General features: G+C 47.3%; 1 protein-coding gene across 2 annotated transcripts in view; it reads left to right on the forward strand.

Moving 5' to 3' along the window:
• SLC24A4 (solute carrier family 24 member 4) overlaps nucleotides 1–24942 on the forward strand; it is a 195018-nt gene that overhangs the window by 107115 nt on the left and 62961 nt on the right. For both annotated transcript variants that reach the window (XM_061395136.1, XM_061395137.1), the window contains exon 3: nucleotides 23189–23265. In XM_061395136.1, the coding sequence (XP_061251120.1) occupies nucleotides 23189–23265 (77 nt within the window). The remainder of the gene's footprint in view (nucleotides 1–23188; nucleotides 23266–24942) is intronic.

Consider the following 24942-nt stretch of genomic DNA (forward strand, 5'->3'; position numbering starts at 1 on the left):
GGGAAAAAATGAATACTGCCCTTGGTGCCTGGATGCTATGCATGTCCATCTCCCTGAGCAGAGAGGAATGCAGTGTAGTGATGATGTGCTGATCACCTCGGTACAAGCCCCTATTTTGCCTCTTGCTGTGTGACTGTAGACAGGTTACCTAACCTCTCTGTGCCGTATGCTCGGTTATTGTAGAAATTTCTGCCGTACTCCAGGGATTGTGTGTTCCCAGCCAGACAGACCAGGTAGATTAGTTCACCCTTGTTCATCAGTTCCCAGTTCACGCTGGGAGTTGGATCACCTCCAGAGAAATGACATGATTTAAGAACAGGGCTTAGTAGTTGTTGGTGTTTGTAAAAAAGTGGTAAATATGAACATTCAAGTGGGAGATTTTCTATCAGTCCCTAAGTGGTCAAGATGGTCCCTAGAATTAAAATATTTAGCATAGGCCACAACCACTTCAGTGGTTTCCAGCATTAAGGATTGATTTCAGCATAGAATCAGTTTGCAGGGTGACCTGAATCAGTGAAGGCAGAGGGAGATATAGATATAGATATATACATACATATACATATTTACATACATACTCATAATATATAATATGCTAAGTCACTTCAGTCGTGTCCGACTCTGTGCGACCCCAGAGACGGCAGCCCACCAGGCTCCCGCGTTCCTGGGATTCTCCAGGCAAGAACACTGGAGTGGGTTGCCATTTCCTTCTCCAATGCATGAAAGTGAAAAGTCAAAGTGAAGTCGCTCAGTCGTGTCTGACCCTCAGCGATCCCATGGACTGCAGCCCACCAGGCTCCTCCGTCCATGGGATTTTCCAGGCAAGAGTACTGGAGTGGGTGCCATTGCCTTCTCCAAATATATAATATACATATACACATATGTGTATTCAGTCACTTCAGTCGTATCCAACTTTTTGCAACCCCATGGACCGTGACCCACCAGGTATACGTATTTTGGGGGGGGGCCTAGTATGGTTTCAGACAAAAATGATTTCCAGTGAACCGAAGTGCTGACTTGTAATGGGATGCTCATGTGGTATATGTGTGCTTGTCCTTGCTGCAAGAGTGTGTATCTCTTTTATTTTGCATCCACAAGGTGGAATGAGTCAGGATGGAAGAAAAAATGGGGGGGGGTGACTAAATTGACCTGGGATTAGAATCTATTTTTGTACTTGTGGTTAAATAGAGTCTTCTGGGTTTATTTGTTTAAGGAAGTGGCTTACTTCATTATTTACTTGGTTGTCCCAGAATAGCAAGAGTCAGTGCCTGTGTGTTGGAAAGTGCAGCTAAAGCTTTCTCCCTCTGCAAGCGTGAGTTTGTGTTGCCTTGGAAGCCTTCTAAGTGGGCTAGTTATCTTGGGGGTGGACCACTGTTCGTTTCACCTCTTCCTTTGTTTTAGAGCAGGTTAATCTGTACCTGTTCTGCCAACAGGGAGTTTCCTTGTGGGAAAACTTCGGGCGGATGTATTACTGTATGCCTTTTCCTCACGTGGGGAACTTTGATGCCAGTATGTGAGGATTACAAGGCATTATTGTCAGGACTAAATAGAACATCCTGGGGGCTGGAGTTTTCTGAGAGAGAAAAGAAGCTGCAGGAAAGCTGCCCTGAGGACCATCTGGCTGAGTCTTTGGGGATGATTGGGGGTGTGAGTGAGGATTTGGATGGACTTTCTGCAGACAGAGGTGGGGCTGGGTCAGGACGGCCTATGGAAAACAGTGCCCCAGTCAGTTCTGATAAAGTTCAGCCTCCTCAGGGCTTTCAGGGTCCCTCGACACGAAGGGGTCTGGCAAGTTGACGTCAGCAACCCCAGGTTGTAAGAGGAGGCACTGTTCAGCAGCTGGATGAAGGAATGGACCTGGGGTGGGGGGTTGCCAGCGCTATTTCCCAGGGAGCCTGTTTTCTGCAGGGCTGGACAAAGATGAAGGCCGTTCGAGGCTATGAGGTGCAGAGCAGGAACTGAGGAGCTGTTCCTGAGGAGCTGCTCAGGAACAAGGGATAGGGAATGCAAATGCTTAAGTACTTTCATTATTGGGGGCTTTGCAGCTGCTGCTGACCTTCTGGCTTTTTGTTCGAGAGTAGGTTGGGTTTTAAAACTTTTTATTGACAGATAACATACATGAAAGTGGACTTAATACATTTTCCCAAAACCATGCATACCCGGGTCACCAGCACAAGATCAAGCAACAAAATGTTACTGGCCCCAGAAGGCTGCCTGCACCCCCTTCTGGTTGCCCCAGCCTCCCTGGCTGTACTGAGCCCTTGCTGTATACTGGGCCCTCTTCCACATGTTTATATAGACCGTCTTGCTCCATTTTCTGAACAAGCCTCAGAGATAGCAGCTCACAGTGCGGCTGTGTCACAGGCGGTACACATAGACACAGCAAGTTAGGAACCCCACCCAAGGCCACACCACCAGCAAGCAGGAGACCCGAATTTAAAGGTGGTGAGAGGTCCACCTTGCCCGTGGGGCCTCTGGGCGGAGATGGGGGACACTTGGAGATACTGTATTTTGCATACCAAGAAAACAGAATAGCCAAGTGTAATTGTTCATTTAGTACTCTGATGAATAAACTGTAAATGCTTCCCCAAATGGAGGTCTAGACATTCTGATGCTTGCATATGTGGGGGTGTGTTCACCCCATGTTCACGCAGTGTGCTTGGGTGTGAGCACCTCTTGACCAACTCTGAGCCCTTCCCTCAGTTGGAGAAGCACTTCTCTGGTTCAGCCCTCTCATTTACAGATGAGGAAGAGGGTCCAACCCTCTCATTACAGAGAGAAGTGACTCATGGAAGGTCACACATTCAGTAAGGGTCAGAACTAGGACTCAGACGCGAGGGTGTGGACTCCTTGTATAGATCTCTTTCCTTTCTGCCCTGCAACACCCCAGCTCATCAGCTTCTCTGTGAACACATTTCATAGACACTCACAGTTGAGCTGAATAGTGCAGAGCCTCTCTTGGGTCACTGGCCAGGGTCCCAAGCTGCCTGCCCGCAACCCCCACTGCAGCCTTGGAATCAAGGTTGGACAATTAGTAGGCTCCATTGCCCACTTACTCTCTCTGCCCAGTGAACTGCTGCTGATAGCCAGCATCTTCCGTGCCCAGTGGGAGGCCTGCCCCTTCTCTGACCATCACTGGGACCAAGTAATTCCCTTCTCTCATTTCAGCTCTTACCCGACACAGTGAGAACCGGCACCCCTCCAGTCTCTCCCAGCCGGAGCCTCTCTGGGTTGTTTGTATGACGCAGAACAGGGTCCCTGAAGCTCATGCTCAGCTCTGAACCCTTAGTTGGCGGGGGAAGACAAGAAATCCACACTGCCTGCTGTTGCTTCTCTTCCGAGAGCTTCCTCCAGCTCAGTGTGTTGGTGCCCTGGGATTACGTGCCTTCATTCTTGCCCCAGTGTGATTGAGCACCTGCTGTGTATAAGGGACAATGCCCAGAGATAAATAAGACAGATGTGAATGCTTTAGATGAGGCCATTTATCAAATAATCCTCTTGGATGGACACTTTATCACATGCAGTTCCAAGATCAAGGCCTCTGCCTTCCTGGGTTTCAGTCTAATAGCAGCTGGCTGATTTAGGGCTTCGGTTGAAAGTGACCAAGACGCAGCCTGGACTGGCATGAGCAAGTGATGGGAAGTGATTGGCTCCTGATCTGGGAGGTCTGGGGCAAGCTGTAGGCATGGCTGGATCCAGGGGTCAGTGGGCAGCTACCGGATGGGCCCAGCTCTCTTCAATGCTGCTTTCCTTCCCAGCAAATCTTGCTCTACACAGGGATCCCGGAAAGTCACAGCCTGAATCTCTCATACTTTTAGGTTCAGCAAAAGAAAGCTTCCCCTCAAATTCCTGGGACTGACTCTCATTGGATCATTGGTTCACCTGTCTCTGAACCAACCTTGTAGCCCTAGGGAGGGACCAGCCCCACGCTCATCAAATGGCCAAGAACAGGGAAAAGGTGCTCCCCGGAGGAGAACAAGGGTTGCAGGATGCTGAGCAGGCCAAAACAAGGACATCAACCCTGTCGTCCACCCCAGGACTCTGAGTCCCCAACTCTGGTATAATCTAGCTCTCTCTGAGTCCAGCAGACCTGCGTTTGGGCCAGGCACGTTTGTCCTCTTGGTCACAGGGTGAGGGGCCACAGCCCCCAAGCCTTCCTGATCGTGCCACCTCCATATCATCACCCACCTATATTCATGGCATCTCACAGCCCTCTCATCATTCTAGCCAGAAACCACAGGTGCGTCCTTCCTGCCCTCCCTTGGTCCTCCATCCTGCTGCTCAGGTGGCCCCAGTATTTGTGCACCTGTCCCTTCCTCTCCATCCTCAAGTTACTCCAGCAGCTTCTGCCTGAGGTCCCTGCTCCTCACCCCCATCTCCCCACCACTCCAAATGATGTTTCTAAAACAGACATCAGCAAACTAAGGTCCAGGAGCCAGATCTAGCTCCCACCTGTTTGTAGATGGCCTACATGCTAAAACTGGTTACCACATTTTAAAATGGTTGAGAGAAACATGTAAGAGTGATCGTTCATGATACTCAAACATTATGTGAGATTCAAATTTCAAAGAGCATAGCCACACCCATCTGTTGATGTGTGTATATGGCCGCTTTCACTGCTACCAAAGCGGAGATGAGTTATTTGCGAGACTATATGGCCCCCCAAACCTGAAATACTCACTATCTGGCCCTTTACAGAATTAAGTTTCCAGTTGTTGGGGTAAAATATTCTAATCCTGTCATCCCTGTGCTCAGAAGCCTTCGAGTGCTTGCTGGTGTCACGGGGATGTAGCTGATTGCCACCCTGGCACTCAGAGCTTCTCCTGATGGTCACCTCCCTTACTTCCTGGGTCCTGACTGCACAGAATTCCATGACTCAGAGGCTCTCTCCTTCCTGCCTCCGCATCCAGTTCATTCCTTTGCCTAGAAAGCTCGTCTCTCCTTTCTGGGAGAGACCAGGAAATCTTTGGAGCCCAGCTCTCTCATCTGCTGCTTTTTCCCTGAGTCATCTTTTCTGAGTTGAAGGTAATTGTTTCCTCTTCTGTATTCCACTAGAGCTCGGTCCCTGCAGCGTTTGTCTTGTTACAGTCACCATCCAAACTGCACATGTTTCTCCTCCCCACTAGATTGCAAACTGCTGAGTTTATCTGTCCTTCCTTGCAGCCGCTGGCACAAACCCTCCCAGTAGATGGTACCTGCTCAGTACTTGTCAGAAGGAGTGGAAGTCAGAGTGTGATCTGGAAGCAGCTTCTGTTTGAGGGACAGACCTGCTGGTCGTATAGGAACACATGCGTTGGAAAGTGCAGCTTGCCAAAGAAAAATATGAAACTATTATAAGACAGAATGACTAGGAATTGATTAACTTAATGTGATGTGAAGGGGGGAAGGGGAAGAAGCAGAGGTTTCTGGCATGTTCCTAGGCTCCCAGTTTGGGTAGAGAGGGTCCTGTGAGGGGGGAAGAACTGTGCTTAACAGCATCTGGACTGGTAAAGCCACCATGCATGAGAGGCAGAGTGGGCACGTCTTAGTTTTAGGAGGCAGAGAGAGGCAGGCATCAGTGTACAGTGGATGAAGACAGTGGCCACTGTTTTAATATGTTTCATTCGCTAGACAAGCATCTCTCAACCCAGACACTATTGGCATTTGGGGCTGTATGATTCTTTTCTCTCTTTTTTCTAAGTTTTTTTTTTTTTTTTGGATGTGGACAATTTTTAAAGTCTTTATTGAGCTTGTTAAAATATTACTTTGGTTTTATGCTTTGGACTTTTGGCCGAGAGTCATATGGAATCTTGGCTCCCCGACCAAGGATTGAACCTGCACCTCCTGTACTGGGAGGGGAAGTCTTAACCACTGGACCACCAAGGAAGTTGCGGGGCTGCACAGTGTTGGTTACGGGGGCTGTTCTGTGCATTGTGGGATGTTTAGCAGCATCCCTGGCCTCTGTACTCTAGATGCCTGTAGCACCCCTGCCCCCAGCATGCCAACAAAAGGCATCTCAGAGCTTCCTGAGCAAAGGGACACAACTGTTCCTGGTTGAGAAACACTTTCCCAGTGACCGCTTCTCACACTTTCTGTGGTGAAAGACTTGTTTCTTTATTTTTGCCAATACTCTTGAATATGCTGCAAAAGTGTGTTCACAAAATACCAGAAAAATGAATCAGTCAACAAATGATCATGTATTTGTTTGTCGCAACATCACATCGCTTGCAAGTGTTTCATTGGTTTCATTGCTTCTTCGCACTCTGTTCTCCTCCCATAGTGGACCAGTAACAAAGAGTTTGCAGAGCACACTTTAGCACAACTCTAGACCCGGGAGAAGGTTTACGAACCTTCATTCTCTGCTCTAGTAGAAGTGAAGGGTGGTTGCCGCTGAATAGGTATCACTTTCACACCATGGCAAAATGAAAAAGTCATGCGTGGAAACATCGTTAGGTCGGGAATGGTCTGTGGAGTCCCCTTGGGGAGGAGTCTGCATTGCTGGGCGGATGTGTAGAGGGAGGCGATGGAGGCTGGTCATAAAGTGAGTCTCCTTTCCCCGCCTTAGTGATCAGCGTCTCTCCTGCCACATGCAGTGTGTCCCACGTGGAGGGGACGAGACATGAATGAACTGAGCTGAGGAACTGTTGGGTCAGGCATCTCATCAGGGACCTCTTACTCTCCTCTTCCTCAGGTGGAAACTGAAGCCGCTCTGTCAAAATGACATTTAGTGGCAGAACTGAGGCCAGAACTGAACTTTCTGGACTCAGTCCAGTGACCGCTGTCGGTTCTTTTTTGAAAATGAATTCGTTTCTGGCCGTGCTGGGTCTTTGTTGCTGCACTGGCGTTCTCTAGCTGTGACAAGCGGGCACTGCTCTAGTTGTGCTGTGCAGACTTCTCATCGCGGTGCTTCTCTTGTTGCTGAGCGCAGGCTCTAGAGATGTGGGCCCAGTAGTTGTGGCTCACAAGCTTAGTTGCTCTGTGGCATGTGAGATCTTCCCAGACCAGGGATCGAACCTGTGTCCCCTGTATTAGCAGGTGGATTCTTTACCACTGGACCGCCAGGGAAGCCCCTCATTATCTGATTCTTGACTGTCTCTCAAATCTTAATTTTGTTGATATTTGAGAGAGGGGAGCATGGGCCTTAGTTTCAGTGAACTCATGTGGTTCATTTTATAGTTTGTTCTGTACTTCGATGACTCTCCTGCTCATAACAAGCTAATAACCTCCTCAATCCTCACAGTGCTTAATGGAAACTAAGGAGCCAAGTAATTTTCCGCAGGCTCACAAAGGAAGGCCAAGAATAAAATTCAGACCCTAGTGACTCTTCATCGGAAATGTTTTTGACAGAATCTAAGGATGAGAGGAAGCATAGAACTTAGAATTAGGCAGACTTTTTTGATCTTCTGAGATCTTAGGAAAGAGACATTGTGTGTCTAAATTACAGCTGTTTTTCAGGGACTGTTTAGTTAAGCATCTACGATGTGCAGCACCCTGGGAATCCATCAGTCTGCCAGCCTCCTCCTTTCTGCTTGTCATCTTGTTTCACCCTATTAGCTGAGCTCCAGTGGCTCAATGGTCTCATTAGAGCTGTAAATGTTGACAAGGCCACCGAGGGACTGCCTGGAATTAGCACAAAAGGAGAAGCTGTTGTGTCCTTTTCAAGAGGGTCTCAGTGGGCCTTGCCGAATATAACTGATGACCTCAGCCTCTGTTTGTACTCAATCCTGACCTGAGGCTTCTTGCCTTAAGGCTGCTCAGGGGACCAGCATGGATTAAGTCTGGGAAGTGAGGCAGTTTTATAAGCCAAGGAGAAGGATGGCCAGACACGGAGCCTCCTGAGTGAGGGCTGGAGAGACAGGGCGGGGCCTCGGAGTGCTGAAGTGGGGTGACTCTGACCCAGAGCTGTGGCTTATCAAGCCAGTGGCGATAGCAGCCTTCAGGTCCCTCTGCCAGGCTAGCCCCTCGGTGTCCTGGTTTGGCCTCATAGAGGGCAGGAATGGCTCCTCATTCTCTGTATCTCAACCCCAATTTGCCAAGATCCTTGGCAAGTCAAGGTCCACCAGAAAAGCAAAGCCAGTAGGGGATACACACACTCTATACCTGTATGCATTATGCTAAGTCTCTTTAGTCGTGTCTGACTCTTTGCAACCCCATGGACTGTAGCCCACCAGGCTCCTCTGTCCATGGGCTTTTCCAGGCAAGAATATTTCCCAGGGACTCCAGCTGGAGTGGGTTGCCATTTCCTACTCCAGGGGATCTTCCCGATCCAGGGATCAAACCCATAATTCTTTCATCTCCCGTGTTGGCAGGTGGGCTCTTTACCACTAGTGCCGCCTGGAAGCCCCTATACCTGTGTATGTGTGTACATATCCATAAAGAGATTTTTTTCAAGGAATTAATTCATATGATTATAGGGCCTGGCAAGTCTGAAAATGGAGGGGCAGGCTGGCAGGCTGAAAAGAACTCTCAGGAGCTGATGCAGCAGTCTTTTTCTTTTAATTAATTTTTATTGGAGGAGAGTTGCTTTACAATGTTGCCTTAGTTTGTTGTCGTTCAGTCACTCAGTCACGTCCAACTCTTTATGACCTCATGGACTGTAGCCTGCTGGGCTCCTCTGTCCATGGGGTTCTCCTGGCAAGAATCGTGGAGTGTGTTGCCGTTTCCTTCTTCAGGAGATCTTCCTGGATCAGGCGTCAAATCTGCATCTCCCACACTGACAGGCAGATTCTTTACCACTGGGCCACCAGGAAGCTCTGCTTTAGCTTCTATACAGCAAAGTGAGTCAGTGACATATACATATATCCCCTCGTTTTTTAATTTCCTTCCCATTTAGATCACAACAGAACATCAGGTAGAGTTTCCTGTACTCTACAGAATTTCTCCTTTTTCTCTTCCAGGAAACTTCAGTTTTTGCTCTTAAGGACTTCAACTGATCACACAAGGCCCACCCACATTATTAAGGGTGATCTCCTTTACTTAAAGTCAACCAATGGTATTTGTTAATGCACATCTACAAAATGGCAAATAGATGGAGAAACAGTGGAAATAGTGATAGACTTTATTTTTTGGGTTTCCAAAATCACTTTAGATGGTGACTGAAGCCATGAAATTAAAATATGCTTACTCCTTAGGAGAAATGTTATGACTAACCTAGACAGCATATTAAAAAACAGAGACGTTACTTAAAGCCTAGTCAAGACTATGGTTTTTCCAGTATTCATGTATGGATGTGAAAGTTGGACTATAAAGAAAGCTGAGTGCCAAGGAATTGATGCTTTTGAACTATGGTGTTGGAGAAGACTCTTGAGAGTCCCTTGGACTGCAAGAAGATCCAACCAGTCCATCCTAAAGGAGATCAGTCCTGGGTGTTCATTGGAAGGACTGATGTTGAAGCTGAAACTCCAATACTTTGGCCACCTGATGCAAAGAACTGACTCATTTGAAAAGACCCTGATGCTGGGAAAGATTGAAGGTGGGAAGAGAAGGGGAAGACAGAGTATGAGATGGATGGATGGTATCACTGACTCAATGGGCATGAGTTTGAGTAAACTCCGGGAGTTGGTGTTGGACAGGGAGGCCTGGCGTGCTGCAGTCCATGGGGTTACAAGGAGTCAGACACGACTGAGCAATTCAACTGAACTGATCTACAAAATACCTCCACAGCAACCCCTAAGATATTTATGCTTAAGTAAATGATTAGATATATTGCCTAGCCAGGTTGGCACATAAAATTAACCATCACTTCTATCATATAGCTTGGCCCTGATCTCAGGACCAGAGTGTGTCAGAGGTGAAAGGAGAGGCCATTCCAGCCTTCCTCCAAGTCCCTTGCTGGCTCGGGGGGAGCCTGAATTACACTTTCTCTTTGCAAATTGTTCACCCTCCCTTAGCTTTGTCCTTGGGAGAGGAGGAAGTCCTGAGCCCAGAAACGGTTCCAGCATCTGTCTTTCCCCAGGGATTTGCTTGAGCCTGTCCAGATGACCCTAGTGGTGAAGAACCCGCCTGCCAATGCGGGAGATATAAGAGACGTGGGTTTGATCCCTGGGTTGGGAAGATCCCCTGGAGAAGGGAATGGTAACCCACTCCAATATTCTTGCCTGGAAAATCCCAAGGACAGAGGAGCCTGGATGGCTATAGTCCATAGGGTCACAAAGAGTCAGACATGACTGAAGCGATTTAGCACGTCTAGGAAGGGGATGTACTGAATGTCTATGTCGGAAATGGTGGAAGTCTTTCCTGGCACATAGGCAGGGGTTAACTTGAACTCTCTTGACTAGTTGATAATGAGTATTTACTAAAGGGCACTTAACTTCTAACGAATAGAATAGCCCTAAAGTTTATCATCAAACTGGTACACTTGGGAGAGTGAGGGGGACATATTAATCATTTGGGGCAGCAGATGTGAATAAGATGGTTTGGGAGCATATAAAAGACTGAATAACAACCATTATTATATTGTTCTTAAGAACTCATTAATGCAGAGTAGTCTTCTGTGTTCTGTAGATAAAGGTTAATCAAGTCAATAAATAATAAAAACAATTATGGTGTTGAGCTGTGTCCCCTCAAAGAGGTATCGAAGTCCTAGACCCTGGCATCTGTGAAAGTGTTGGTCACTCAGTCATGTCCTACTCTTTGAGACTCCATGAACTGTAGCCTGCCAGGCTCCTCTGTCCATGGGATTTCTCAGGCAAGAATACTAGAGTGGGTAGCCATTCCATTCTCCAGGGGATCTTCCCAACCCAGGGATCAAACTCTGGTCTCCTGCATTGCAGGTGAATTCTTTACCATCTGAGCCACCAGGGAAGCCCAGCATTGTGACTGGGATCTCATTTGGAAATAGGGCCTTTGCAGATATAATTAGTCAAGATGGGGTCATCCCAGAATAGGGGGCAGGCCCTAAATCCAATGACTGGTCCCTTACAAGAAGGCCATGTGAAGACACAGAAACACCCAGAGGAGAAGCTGTATGATGATGAAACAGAGACTGGAGTGATGTGTCTATAAGTCAAGGAACTCCAGGGGTTGCTGGCTGTCACTGGAAGCCAGAAGAGAGTCAGAAATACATTTCCCTGAGTCTCTGGAAGGAACCAACCCATCCACACCTTGGTTTTCCCCATTTCCAGCCTTCAGAACCACAGGGGAATAAATTGCTGTCATTTTAGGTCACCTAACGTGTGGTACTTTCATACATAAACCCTAGGAAACGAATCTGGGTACCTCCTACGTGCCAGGATCTAGTGGACGTGCCAGGGTTACATCAGGGACCTCCAGTCAACATGGCCCAATCCCATGAGGGCTCACCATATAGAGCTCTGTCCCTGGGACTTGGCACAAACTTCTGGTTTCTGTATATACAGCCAGACAATAATTGTTTCTGCATATTGATCAGACAACATGCTATTTTTGTTTAATACATGAAATAGTCATGCTAAGAAAAGTGTGCCTATGAAAAAGCTATCTGTCTTTTTCATAACTTAATAGTGCTACATGGTGCCCACTGGTGAGCGGTTCAGAGTTGCGTTGCTGTGTAACGAACAGGAGTCTGATGACTGATCCCCTTCAGATATTTTATTGGCCTTTCTGGAAAATGCTCTTGTTGGATTCAGTTGGATTGAGTTGGAAATCAGGACAAGCAGTAGAGAGGCTGGCCCTCGCTGATCATGTCTTGACCATCTGGACCATTACTCTGGCTAGTGGGCCAATCACTGTGGCTTATGGTTGGGCTTCCTGGATTGGCTATTACAGAGGACATGAGTCAACGTTTTGTTGTCCCGTATGGCCTGGCCAGTATCTGTTTGTATGTTTGGGCTCTTTGTCCTGCTGCTGCCAACCAGCAGTGATGCTAGGAAAGCTCTTGACCTGTCTGGAAATCCATGTTCTCTCTTCCCTTGAAAATGGGAGGTTAAGGCATTGTCAGTGGGCAGGACAAGGATGCTCAGCATAAGGGCAGGGAGAGAGGTGGAGATGGCAAGGATGGCTTAGAAAATGTTTCTCAGGTGATTTTGGTAAGCCCAGGTCCCCTCTTGAGTGGAGAACAGCTGGGTCACGTGGCATCTGGAACTTCTTCCAACCATAAAATTCCACAGTGGTTTCTCCTGGAGAGAACAATACTTCCACTGGACCTTCCAATCATATTTTTATTTTTCATGGTGCTTAATCTATTTTGGAATGTACTGAAATGAGAGAGCAGATTTTAGACTCATTTTCATGCTAGTTAAGCCAATGATTTAATCTAATTATTTTTACTCCTGTTTGGGACATGGGAGTGATGCTATAAAACCTGTCCATTTCAACTGTTGTCCTTGAAAAATATGCAATTCTTTGCAACATTATTTTAAACCATAGCATTGGAGGGAATCACGACTTTCCTTTTCTTTTTTTTTGCTTTTGGTTTCTGGCACATGGGTGATATCTAAAACACAGAAGTTGGAATGATAGAAATTTGAAGCTCTTTCAGTTACTCCCCAGACTGCCCGTCTGCTTTCATAGTTTCAGCATAAACGTCAGGGCTTAGAATATGGGGTTATTTTTAACCAGGATAGAAAGTGAAGACAGAATGGCATGTTTTGAGGCAATTTTTTTTCCTTTTGAAAAATTCAATTCACAGTTTCTCTTCCCAAAAGGGAATACACTAATTAGGAGGTTTAAGAAAGATCAACATCTTATGGAAGCACATCTTTGTCCAACACGCTCCACCAGGAAGGATCATGGCTCAGCATCCAGGCAGCAGTTTGGAAAGCCAGGAACTGGGAAAGGAGACCAGTGAGCCACACCATCTTCTGGTCATCCCTCCAGGCAGAGCCCATCCTAGCAGCTCCTGGGTTCATATCAGAAGAGAAGTGGAAGGCCAAATACTCGTGACTCAGCAGGCGTTTCCTGAATACCTACCTTGTGCATGACAACCCACTCCAGTCTTCTTGCCTGGAGAATCCCATGGACAGAGGAGCCTGGTGGGCTTTGGTTTCCATGGGGGTCACAAAAGGTTGGACATGACTGAAGCGACTTTGCACACACACACACACACACACACACACACACACACACACACACACACATAACTTGTGCCGGGACCTGGCAGTTCACAGATGTGACCAGTGCAGCCAGAGGGGAGCAGACTGATGAAACTGTCAGGGCTGTACCACACAGGGCCTTGAAGACCTTGGGAGGGTTCTGGACATTTGTTCACAGAGGAGTTGAAAACCGTGGAGGAGTTCTAAGTCATAGATGCATGTGAAAAAGCTTGTCTGACTGCTGTGTAGAAAACCTGAAGGAGCACATTGAGAATGGATGTGGGGAGGTCAGGCAAGAGGCAGAGGTGGTCCAGCCAGAGAGGATGCAGGTGATGGAGATGAGGAAGCTGATGGACTCAAGAGCTGTTTTGGAAGTATGATTGTGGAGAATTGGCCCAAAGAAGGCAAAATTAGCTTTTAGGGCAGGAAATAGAAACCATTCTCAACATTTTCAACAGAAAGGAATTTAATTCAGGGAATTAGGTTCTTACCAAATTGCAGGAAGGGCCAAAGAAGCAGGAATTGGAAATGGAATATTCACATTCACGAACATCGTATGTTCAAATAGGGAAGTATAGGTATTATTGTCAGGAGAGCCATTCAACACTTGGGTCCCCAAACCTTTGGTTACCAGAGGAAGTGTGTCTGCTTCTTTTCTGTCCTCTGAATCTGCCAGATTGGCAGAACGTACTTCTTAATCAGAACCTTAGCTGCAAAGCTGTCCAGGCTCCACAGAATATGAAGCAGGACTAGAATGTGTAACTATGCAGTGCATGGCTTGCACCACTATACGTAGTGCCCTGGATGGGAAGGCTCATGGGAGGAAGTCAAAACGGATGCTGAGTGCCAACTGCCCTGTCCACCCATCGCAGGGCATGAGGGAGGAGGAGGTCACCAAAGATGGCACCAGACCAGTGTGAAGGGTGGGCCATTCACTGGGGACAGGTTTAATGTATTTATAAGGTGACCAGGGAGAGATGTGCAGTTGCCAGCTGGGTATGTTAGGTCTTGAGCTCAGGAAAGACAGATCTGGAAGAAGTCTACAGAGATCAGAAAGTCAAAGCCAGGTCACCTGGTGAGTAGAGGGCTCAAGACAAAGCCCATAGAACCCCAGCATTTGGGGTCCCACAGAGGAAGGGACCCTCTAAAGGATTGTGTGCATGTGAAGACAGCGTGGGGTCAAAGAAACTAAGCGAGAATGTTGCAGAAAGGCGGAGTCATAAAACTGTGTGGGTGACTCTGAGTGCATTTTGTTAAATGAAAGAAGCCAGACCCAAAAGACTATATTCCCTGATTCCATTGATATGACATTTTAGAAGAGGCTTGGAGAGGGCTTGACTATAAAAATGCCATACAAGGGAATTTGAGGGTGATGGAACTCTTCTGTCTCAGAGACCTGAGGATGCATAGAAGTGCACATCCCAATGAATGAATTTTACTGGATGTAAGATAGATGGATGGATGGGTAGGTAGATAACATATATATTCATTCACACCTTCATATATGTGTTCATTCACACATATAGGAAGTGGTCAGTTTTACTGAATGTTTCAAGGAAGTCAAGGAAGATGAATGATAGGTTTCCCCCGGATCCATGGACTAACGGGCTAGACCTTGGTATGGGTGGGCCCTGGGCTCTAAGTGGAATTGACCTAAGACAGGCGATATGCATTTCTCTTTTCAAGAGCATAACTTCTTTTTGTTTTTGTTTTTTTTTTTTAACTTTTTATTTTATACTGGAGTGTAGTCAATTAACGATGTTGTGATAGTTTTAGGTAAGCAGCAAAGGGACTCAACTGTACATATACACGTATCCCTTCTCCCTCATACTCCCCTCCCATTCAGGCTGCCCTAACCCTGAACAGAGTTCCCTGAGAGCACGACTTCTTCCCATGGCCCACGGAGCTTCCAGAAGTATGGAGTCTGGTCCTTGGTTAAAGGAGACCTCAGTTCTGAGATGTGGGTAAAATGCTTAGGTGAAAACAGCCTGGCAGTGGCACCCCACTCCAGTACTCTTGCTGGAGAATCCCAGGGATGGGGGAGCCTGGTGGGCTGCTGTCTATGGGGTCGCACAGAGTCAGACACGACTGAAGCAACTTAGGAGCAGTGACTTAGCAGCAACCCTGAACAGAGTTCCCTGAGAGCATGACTTCTTCCCATGGCCCGCGGAGCTTCCAGAAGTACGGAGTCTGGTCCTTGGTTAAAGGAGACCTCAGTTCTGAGATGTGGGTAAAATGTTTAGGTGAAAATAGCCTGGCATCTGTTGGGCTCCCAGCCTGGGTTTTTCTCTCTCCTGTGTCAAACAGTGATTTTACAACTGCAGGTGGCTCCTGTGGCTTCTCAGAGCCTCAATTTCCTCATCAACAAAACAGAAATAATGATCTTCTCAGGACTTGACATGGCAGATTAAAGAACTTTGGAGGTCAGTAACACAGACTTCAAAATTTGACTCCAGAGAAAACCATAATTCAAAAAGACACATGTACCCAGTATTCACTGCAGCACTTTTTACAGTAGCCAGGACATGGAAATAACCTAAATGTCCATCGACAGATGAATGGATAAAGAAATTGGGGTACATATATATATGATGGAATATTACTCAGGCATAAAAAGGAAGAAGACTGAGTCAGCTGTAGTGATGTGGATGCATCTAGAACCTGTCATAGAGTGAAGTAAGTCAGAAAAAAAATATCATACACTAATGCATATATATGGAATCTGGGAAAATGGAGCTGATGAACCTATTTGCAGGGGAGGAGTAAAGATGCAGATGTAAAACACAGACTTGTGGACACAGTGGGGGAAGGAGAGGGTGGGATGAACTGAGAGGGTGGCGTTGACATATGCACACCATGTGTAAAATAGGTAGCTGTGGGAAGCACAGGGAGCTCAGCTCGGTGCTCTGTGATGACCTAGAGGGATGGGATGGGGAGGGGACGGGGGAAGGCTCAAGAGAGAAGGGATATCGGTATATATATAGCTTATTCACTTCATTGCACAGCAGAAACTAACACAACATTCTAAAGCACTTATCCTCTGGTCTAAAAAAGAGAAACTTGACATGGGCATCACTCCCTCCACAGGCTTGCTGCCCTTCCCACCTCCCGCAGGTCAGTGACCCTTGGCTTCCCCATGCCGCACTATCACAGCAAGCTTTACCGTTCACTTGTAAAATCCTGTGTTCACTTGTCCAATTCCCACCAGCCCCTTAAGAGCCCATCCTCAAGGCTCAGCACTTAGCCTGGTGCCTGACGTGTAGTCAACTCTCAAGAAGCATGTATTGACTTGTACTCATTCAGGATCAGAGTATTTGCCATCCTGCTAATCAGTCACTTGCTGAGTAGCTTTGGCTTTCTCCAGAAGTCCCATCGCCCTCCAAGGTGAGGAGCGGCCAGGCCTGAGGATGCTCGTAGATACATCAGGACCTCATCCGCCTGCTCTCAGAGCGTCCAATGCCTGCCATGTGAGGGCTCAGTAAATACTTGTTAAACAAATTCATACATTTTGCAGCTAGCAGCAATGTCAGCCAAAGTATAGAGTTTTGAAAGGGCAACATGAATTCAGGGTTTCTGAAATATAATGGCATCACCCATCTAACTGTGTGTGTCAACAAAAAAGGTCAGCTGTGCCCTAGGGGTCTGGTTTATGTTCAAGAACTTGGTAGCTTTTGGTGGGGAAGGGATGGCAGATGTCCCCTTGGGCCTTATGGTTTTCCCTCCAATGTTTGCAGGCATGCTAAGTTGCTTCAGTTCAGTTCAGTTCAGTCGCTCAGTTGTGTCTGACTCTGCAACCCCATGAATCGCAGCACGCCAGGCCTCCCTATCCATCACCAACTCCTGGAGTTCACTCAAACTCACATCCATCGAGTCGGTGATGCCATCCAGCCATCTCATCCTCTGTCGTCCCCTTCTCCTCCTGCCCCCAATCCCTCCCAGCATCAGAGTCTTTTCCAATGAGTCAACTCTTCGCATGAGGTGGCCAAAGTACTGGAGTTTCAGCTTTAGCATCATTCCTTCCAAAGAACACCCAGGGCTGATCTCCTTTAGAGTGGATGGGTTGGATCTCCTTGCAGTCCAAGGGACTCTCAAGAGTCTTCTCCAACACCACAGTTCAAAAGCATCAATTCTTCAGCTTCAGTCATATCCAATTTTTTGCAACCCTGTGAACTGTAGCCTGCCAGGCTCCTCTATCCATGGGATTCTCCAGACAAGAATACTGGAGTGGGTTTTCATGCCCTCCTCCAGGGGATCTTCCTGACCCAGGGACTGAACCCGAGTCGCCTATGTCTCCTGCATTGTCAGGCAGGGTCTTTACCACTAGCGCCACCTGGGAAGCCTGCGTAAAGCTCTAGTGTTTAGGAAGGCAACTGACAGGAAAGACCTCTTGCCCTAGTCCCCACCACCCCTGCACACAGTGGAGGGGGTGTCCAAAACCAAGAGTGATGGAGAAACCGATTATGGGCGCTGAGGTCCGCAGAAAGAAGTCTAAGAGAGGGGTTGGGAGTAGCTGCTGGGTCGCTGGCAGCTCCTCCACCCCCACCCTGCAGTGTGGATGGTGCTGGAATCATGTTCGGTGTTCTGAGCTACACTCCACCTGCAGACACATCTCTTCTCCCTCCCCACACCCACCACCCCCAGATTTCTGCAGCTTAAAGGCTTAGGCGTGACCTCAAAAGCTGCTTGTGTGTGCCCTGTTGATTCCTCCCTTCTCCCTGGTGGGGATTTGATCAGGTAGGGCAGGCGCAGCTCCCTCTCAGACATGCAGGCGTCCTGCCCTTGAACATGGCCGGGGGTTCATGATCCCAGCAAGCCCGAGAGAGGAGAAGAAGGTTTTCTCAGGAAGTTGGGATTAAACTGCACCTGCATTCAGATCCTAATGTGGCCGGTCTAATCATGCTCACCCTTTGCCCCACTAAGCTGGCTTTGTCTTCTCTTTGATTTTCACAAGCCAAGGCTCATCCTCTGGATCAGCGGGGACTGACCTGGTATGGAGGGAGAAGTCTGTCCATCAGTGATCCTCATAGTGATGGCAGCCTAGCTGGGCTAAGTGCCGTGCATACATTATCTGTATCACTTAATCTTTACTGCAGCCTGGCAGGCAGGGTCTGTAGCATCCCCACTTAGAGATGAGGTCACAGCCAGGAGGTGTTCAACAACTTCCCAAGGTCACAGAGGTAACAAAGGGCAGAGACACTCCCTGAAACCTGCAAGTTATCTACTTCTGGAGACAAAGCCCTGAGCAGCTGCATAGGCTGCCTGCAGTTGAAGATTGTTGCTGTTGATGACAAAGGTGGGAGGGATGGAGTTCCTGCTATTAATACGTTGGCTCTGTGGCTGTACACTTCCCCCCTCCCCCATATGCCAGTTTCTAGAGGATTTGATTCTTGAATTGGGGAGTGGATGGGTCCCAGTTACCAGCTGCCAACTGGGGAGGGCAGGGTGACCATATCCCTGCTTGTAGCCTTTGATATCCATGCCAGGGCATGCCGCACACAGTAACAATGACTATTTCACCCCCTTGTGTGGTAGCAGATTGCCACAGAAGAAACGGAAAGGACAGAGAGGTTAAATGACTTGCCCAGGGTTCCACAAGCTGATGGGTAGTTGAATCAGGACCCAAGTCAAGTCTCCATGTCCTGGTACTGTATGATTTCCATCTGTGTTAGAGGGTCTCCATGCTAAGTCCTGGCTTATGTGGTCCCTGAACAGATCATTTCCCTGCTGAGTCTTATTTGGAAAACAGGGACATTTGTGGCTGTGGCACCTACCTCATGGGCTCGGGGTGTGTCCAGAAGACTTGGGTAGGTACATAGGGTGATGGGTCATGAGCAGCTGGTGGCTCTGCTGGTTACTCTGTCTCTGCTGGCAGAACTCAGGCCATGATGGCATTTGCTCCCCTCCACAGCCCTCCAGCGTATGCATGGGGTCACAGAGCACGGTGCTGCAGCTGAACCAGTAGAAGCCATTTCTCACCAAGGACAAGGTCATTTATAACCCACATCCCCCTCCCTACTGGAGCCCCGACGATATGTCCTTATAGCAGAAAGGCAACCTTACTTGTTTCTAATTCTCAAAGAGTGCCCAGGATTGGATAAATCACCAGCTCACAAATCATTGGTTTGGAGAATCAAAAACTGACTCATTTTCATGGCAGAAATGTCTGTTTGATCTGCCCTTATATCCCAGACAGTTCCATTTCTCCTGGAAACAAGATCCTGGACACAAGAATGCCAAGTTATTCCCTCTATAATTCTCCATCTCTGAGCCAAGCCTTGAAGCAGACTCCTGCCCTTGAACTGACAGCAGCAATTCTATTAAAGAAGTTTGATTACAGGGGAAAAAAGTGAAAGAATCTATATTTCATTAAATGCTGCTTGTTTTAAAGTGGGAACATTTTCTGAATGTCTAGGGGAGCTAATAATGTTTTCTAGGTTTTATTGGGAGACTTATCTTAAAAAGCAGATTTTTTTTTTGTTTTAAAGGAAAACCCATCACTTTTAGAGCCAAATTATATTCACAGAGGAGGGACTTTTATCCTGGAAGTTTATAATAAGCATTTGGGGCTTCCTAGGTGGCTCAGTGGGTAAACAATCCGCCTGTAATGCAGGAGACATGGGTTCGATCCCTGGGTTGGGAAGGCCCCCTGGAGAAGGAAATGGCAACCCACTCTAGTATTCTTGCCTGGGGAATTCCATAGACAGAGGAACCTGGTGGGCTACAGTACATGGGGTCGCAAAGAGTTGGACACGAGTGAGCAACTGAGCATGCACTTATAAGCATTTTTTGAGTGTCGACTCTGAACCAGAAGAGGTATCATTCTAGGTATTTAAGAGTCTTGCAAGAGTAATGAAAGCATTCTAACAGGATGAGATGATGTACTTTGTCATTTTTGTTAATATGTGAAAGTCGTTCAGTTGTGTCTGACTCTTTGCGACCCCATGGATTACACAGTCCATGGAATTCTCCAGGCCAGAATACTGGATCAGATCAGATCGGTCGCTCAGTCATGTCCAACTATTTGCGACCCCATGAATCGCAGCACACCAGGCCTCCCTGTCCCTCACCAACTCCCGGAGTTCACTCAGACTCACGTCCATCGAGTCAGTGATGCCATCCAGCCATCTCATCCTCTGTCGTCCCCTTCTCCTCCTTCCCCCAATCCCTCCCAGCATCAGAGTCTTTTCCAATGAGTCAACTCTTCGCATGAGGGGGCCAAAGTACTGGAATGGGTAGCCTATTCTTTCTCCAGCGGATCTTCCCGACCCAGGAATTGAACCGGGGTCTTCTGCATTACAGGTGAATTCTTTACCAACTGAGCTTTGAGGGAAGCCCTTTTTGTTAATATAGGGTTGGCCAAAAAGTTCATTTGGGTTTTTCCAGAAACCCAAACATACCAGAAACATGGTATAGAAACACCTGAACGAACTTTTGGCCAACCAAATATTTTAGCATTTTCAATTGACTGTTAAGGTCTATTGAGAACCTACTGTGTGCCAGGACAGTGTGGATTAATGCCTTCCAGAAGCTTCCAGTATTCGATGAGGACCAGTGATGAGGATATGGGGATGTGGCAGTGTCTGATGGAGAACCTGCAGAAATGACATTGAAGGATACTTACCTGTTGGTCACCCATTGGGGGCGGTTGTTTTTCAGTCGCTAAGTCATGTCCAACTCTTTGTGATCCCATAGACTGAAGCACGCCAAGCTTCCCTGTCCTTCACTATCTCCCGGAGCTTGCTCAAACTCATGTCCATTGAGTCGGTGATGCCATCCAACCATCTCATTCTCTGCCGCCCCCTTCTCCTCCTGCCTTCAGTCTTTCCCAGCATCAGGGTCTTTTCCAACAAGTCAACTTTTTGCATCAGGTGGCCAAAGTATTGGAACTTTAGCTTCAGCATCAGTCCTTCCAATGAATATTCAGGGTTGATTTCCTTTAGGATTGACTGGATGATGAGAAACAGTTATTCCTCCATTACAGGTGAGCATTTTGAGGCCAAGAAGCAAATGAGTTGTTCAGACCACTTGGGCACGTCAGAGACAGAACCTGCTTCCTGAGTGTTTGATTCCCAGAGCAGAGGGCTCCCTGCCTCACGGGGCTCCCCCTACAGTCCAGAATGCCGTGAGCCCAGAGCACATGGTACCCACCCCACGGGGCATTCTTGGGGCCAAAGAAAGGTGCATGACATGGCGCTCAGTGACCTGAGATGCTGCCTATACTGGTGGAAGCGTACCTGGCACTGGGGTGGGCCTGAGAGGTCAGGAGACAAGGGTGCTCCTAGCCCTGCCTCCTCCCTTGTTCCAGCTTGGCTTCAGCTCCCCTTCCAGGGCCTACCTGGAGCCTCGCCTCCCATGGATCATTTTCCCTGCTCTGTGTGCTTCTGCTGAATGAGTGCTCAGCAGAGGACAGATTTTCCTGGTGCCCACAGTGCCATCCCCATCCCTGACAGCATCACTTGACCTCTCTGGGATCTCCAGTTCCCCACCAGGAGTGACAGATGCGCTGTGGGTGGGAGGAGAAGGTGGGAGAAGGGGCTGACGGGTCTAGACCGGAAGGTCTTTGCAAAGAGGCCATCTGTCCCTGAGCTCTGAAGCGACTCCAGCCTCTCTTCCTGGAGCTGCTTCTCAGCTCTGACTTGACAGTGGTGAGGGAAGAGAATTCTAGAATCCTGGGATGAGGGTGCTGGTTTGAAGCTCACCATGAGCTTGAAACACTTTAAGGCATGTTATTAAAGTTAATCTCACCATTTTACCAATGAAGAAACTGAGGCACAAGGAAGTTAAGGAACGTGTCCCTGTTGACCCAGCCTGTAAATATTAGAGCTAAGACCTGAACTTGGCCATGTGAACTCACAGCCCGCTCAGAGCAAGACAACTGTCTCCAGCCTCAGCAAGACTCTTGGTGGGGATTGTGTTCATAACAGATCTGAGTGTGCGTTGAAGCCAGTTGGAAAGCTCTCTGGTAAGAATGTAATCAGAATCCTTTGACAGAATGAGGAACCATCCCCTGATTTTCCTCTTTGGCATCTTTCGATTTTTTAATGCCTTTTTTGGTAACAACTTTGTGCCAAGTCGCTTCAGTTGTGGCCAACTCTTTGAAACCCCATGGACTGTAACCTGCCAGGCTCCTCCATCCATGGGATTCTCCAGGCGAGAATATTGAATAGGTTGCCATTTCCTCCAGGGGATCTTCCGGACCCAGGGATTGAACCCGAGTTTCTTCAGTCTCCTGCATTGGCAGGCGGGTTCTTTACCACTAATACCACCTGGGGTCACAACTTTATTGAGATATAATTCACATACTATATAGGTCATCTGTTTAAAACACAGAATTCAGTGGCTCTTCATATTTAGAATTGGGCAAGCATCGCTGCAAACATCACCCCAGAAAGAAATGCAGTACCTCTTAGCTGTCATCCCCCAAACACCATACCCTCCAGCCTTGGGCAACCATTAATCTATCTCCATCTTTATAGATTGGCCTCTTCTGGACATTTTATATTAATGGAATCATACAATAAGTAGTCTTGTGACTGACTTCTTACAATTCTTTCACTTAGCAAAATGTTTTCAAGCATCCTCCATATTGTAACATGCATCAGTACTTCTTTTTATCACCAAATAATATTCCATTTGTATGGATGTATCACGCTTTATCCTCTCATCAGTTGGTAGATGTTTGGGTTGTTTCTGCATTTTGGTTATTATGAATAATACCACTATGAACATTCATGTACAGGTTTTGTGTGAATGTATGTTTTCCATTTCCCCTGGGAAGATACTTGGGAGTAAAATTGCAGGTCAAACCCTCTGTTTAATCTTTTTAGGAACTGCTAGACTGTTTTCCAAAGTGACTGCACTGTTTTACATCCCTACTAGTAATGTATGAGGGCTCCAGCCTCCTTGCCAACACTAGTTTTTATCTGTCTTTTTGTTTATAGCCATCCTAGTGGTTGTGATGTGTTTCATGCTCTCTTTTTTTAATTACAAGGGATATACAAACCATGGTCAACTCTAAGGTACTAGAATATCCGGATAATCTATATCCAGCAATGTTTTCCTAAGAGCTCAGATCTGCCACAAACAGAGGAGAAATAGCCAGCCTCTCCCCAGGCCCAACACCGGGCCTCCACAGTTCCATGGCCAAGCCCTAGGGACACTCCTTGATAACTAACACCTTACCCTGTCCTCTTGTCTTCCAGCAATTCACGAGTTCCCCACAGACCTGTTCTCCAACAACGAGCGACAGCACGGGGCCGTCCTGCTGCATATTCTTGGTGTAAGTGGCCCTCTTGGGGTGGGACATCCCTCAGTTTCCAGCAGGGGAAGCCTGTCTGCAGAGCACAAGGTGTCAGAGATCTCACCGTGTTCTTATAAGAGCCCTCTGAGAACAGGTCCTGGACGTGTTTTAACCGCAAAGAAATGAAGTCTTAAGGATGTGAAATGACTTGCTCAGTGTCACACAGTGAATGGCCCCAGAGCCAGGACAAAGGTTCACGTCTTCTTGTGCCTCCTTTTCTGCTTTTTATAAAACGACAGTGACGGCATCTCTTCCCCAGATGTGTAAATACAAGCGAACAGGGGTCACATCCTTCAGACATAGCAGGGAATGGGATAATGCTCTCCAGGAGCCACCCCCCCCACCACGTTTTACCGTCCTGACATAACTGCGGTTTGAGACTTTGGTGCTCTTCTTCTCAAACTTCCTCAGAATTAAATGAGCCTGGTGAGCAGCGGCAGAGTTCGAGTAGCAGTTCAAAAAGGCATAGTGAGCTCAAACCTAAATGATAGGTAATAGTTGCTCTTCTCTGCATGCGAACTACAGCCCACAGCCATTGCCCATACTTATAAATGGAGTTTTATTGGAACACAGCCATTCTCATTCATTTGTATATCATCTGTGGCTGCTTTTCTGCTTCACTGGCTGACCGGAGTAGTTGTGACAAAGACTCTGGGATCCACAAAGCCAAAAAAGATTTTCTGTCTGTCTCTTTGTAGAAAAAGTTTGCCAGCCTCGTCGTCTGATGCAGGGAAATGAAAGCGCTTAGGGTTTAATTTTCTACTTTGGATCTACCACAGCAAATGTTCCTCCTGATGTGGTTCCCTGACCGCTCAGCACCATCTGCTTCTATATTTAAACCCAACCAAGTATTCATCTTTGCAAGAGATAATTAAGCAAGGGAAAGCTGGGATTCTCACATAGATAGTAGCCACCTGAGAATAAGGGGTGAGTGAAGTTTTAATTAACGGGATAAACCATTAATGAAAATGAAGATTGTAGGCAAATTTCAAGTGACAGTCTTGTGTATTATTTCTCAAAGGGAGTTATTATCTTTCTAGTTTCTCTGGCTTTCCCCTGCCCTCCCCATTCACTGAGGGAATGTGGATTTGACCAGTTAGTCCCACAATCTGTCCCTCTGCCTCACCAATGTCTTGTCAAAGCCTTTTTTCCTGAACTTGAGAGGTCCTCAGGAATTTTGCAGGAACCCTTTTAGAGCACGCACTACCCAACTACATCTGGAGAACAAAATCCAGCCCACTTCCTCTGTTTATAAATAAAGTTTTATTGGTAGGCAATCACCCTCATGTCCATGGCTGCTCTTCTTCTACAGCAGCAGAGTTATGACAGGCTGTATGGCCTATAAAGACTCATCAGACACTTTAAGAAAAACTTTGCTGAGCCCTTCTTTAGAGTGAGAAAAAACTTGAGCTTTGGAGCCAAGTTTTGTCTGTAGCACTAAGAAGCTTCTCAGAACTTCCCGCCCAAGTGAAGGAAATAGTAGTGCCATCTTGGCCCCCTTTTCTCTCCAGTGTTTCTGAGACGTCAGGGGAACCAGAGGCTTTTTGCCTGGGAAATGCTGTAGGGGCGAATTTCTGAGGGTATGAATTTAGGTTGGGATCCTGAGATTTGTAGCAGTGTCTCCTGTCTCTCTCTCTCGTTCTCCACGTTCCCCAC

Source organism: Bos javanicus, chromosome 21, assembly GCF_032452875.1.
Source record: "Bos javanicus breed banteng chromosome 21, ARS-OSU_banteng_1.0, whole genome shotgun sequence".
Lineage (NCBI taxonomy): Eukaryota > Metazoa > Chordata > Mammalia > Artiodactyla > Bovidae > Bos > Bos javanicus.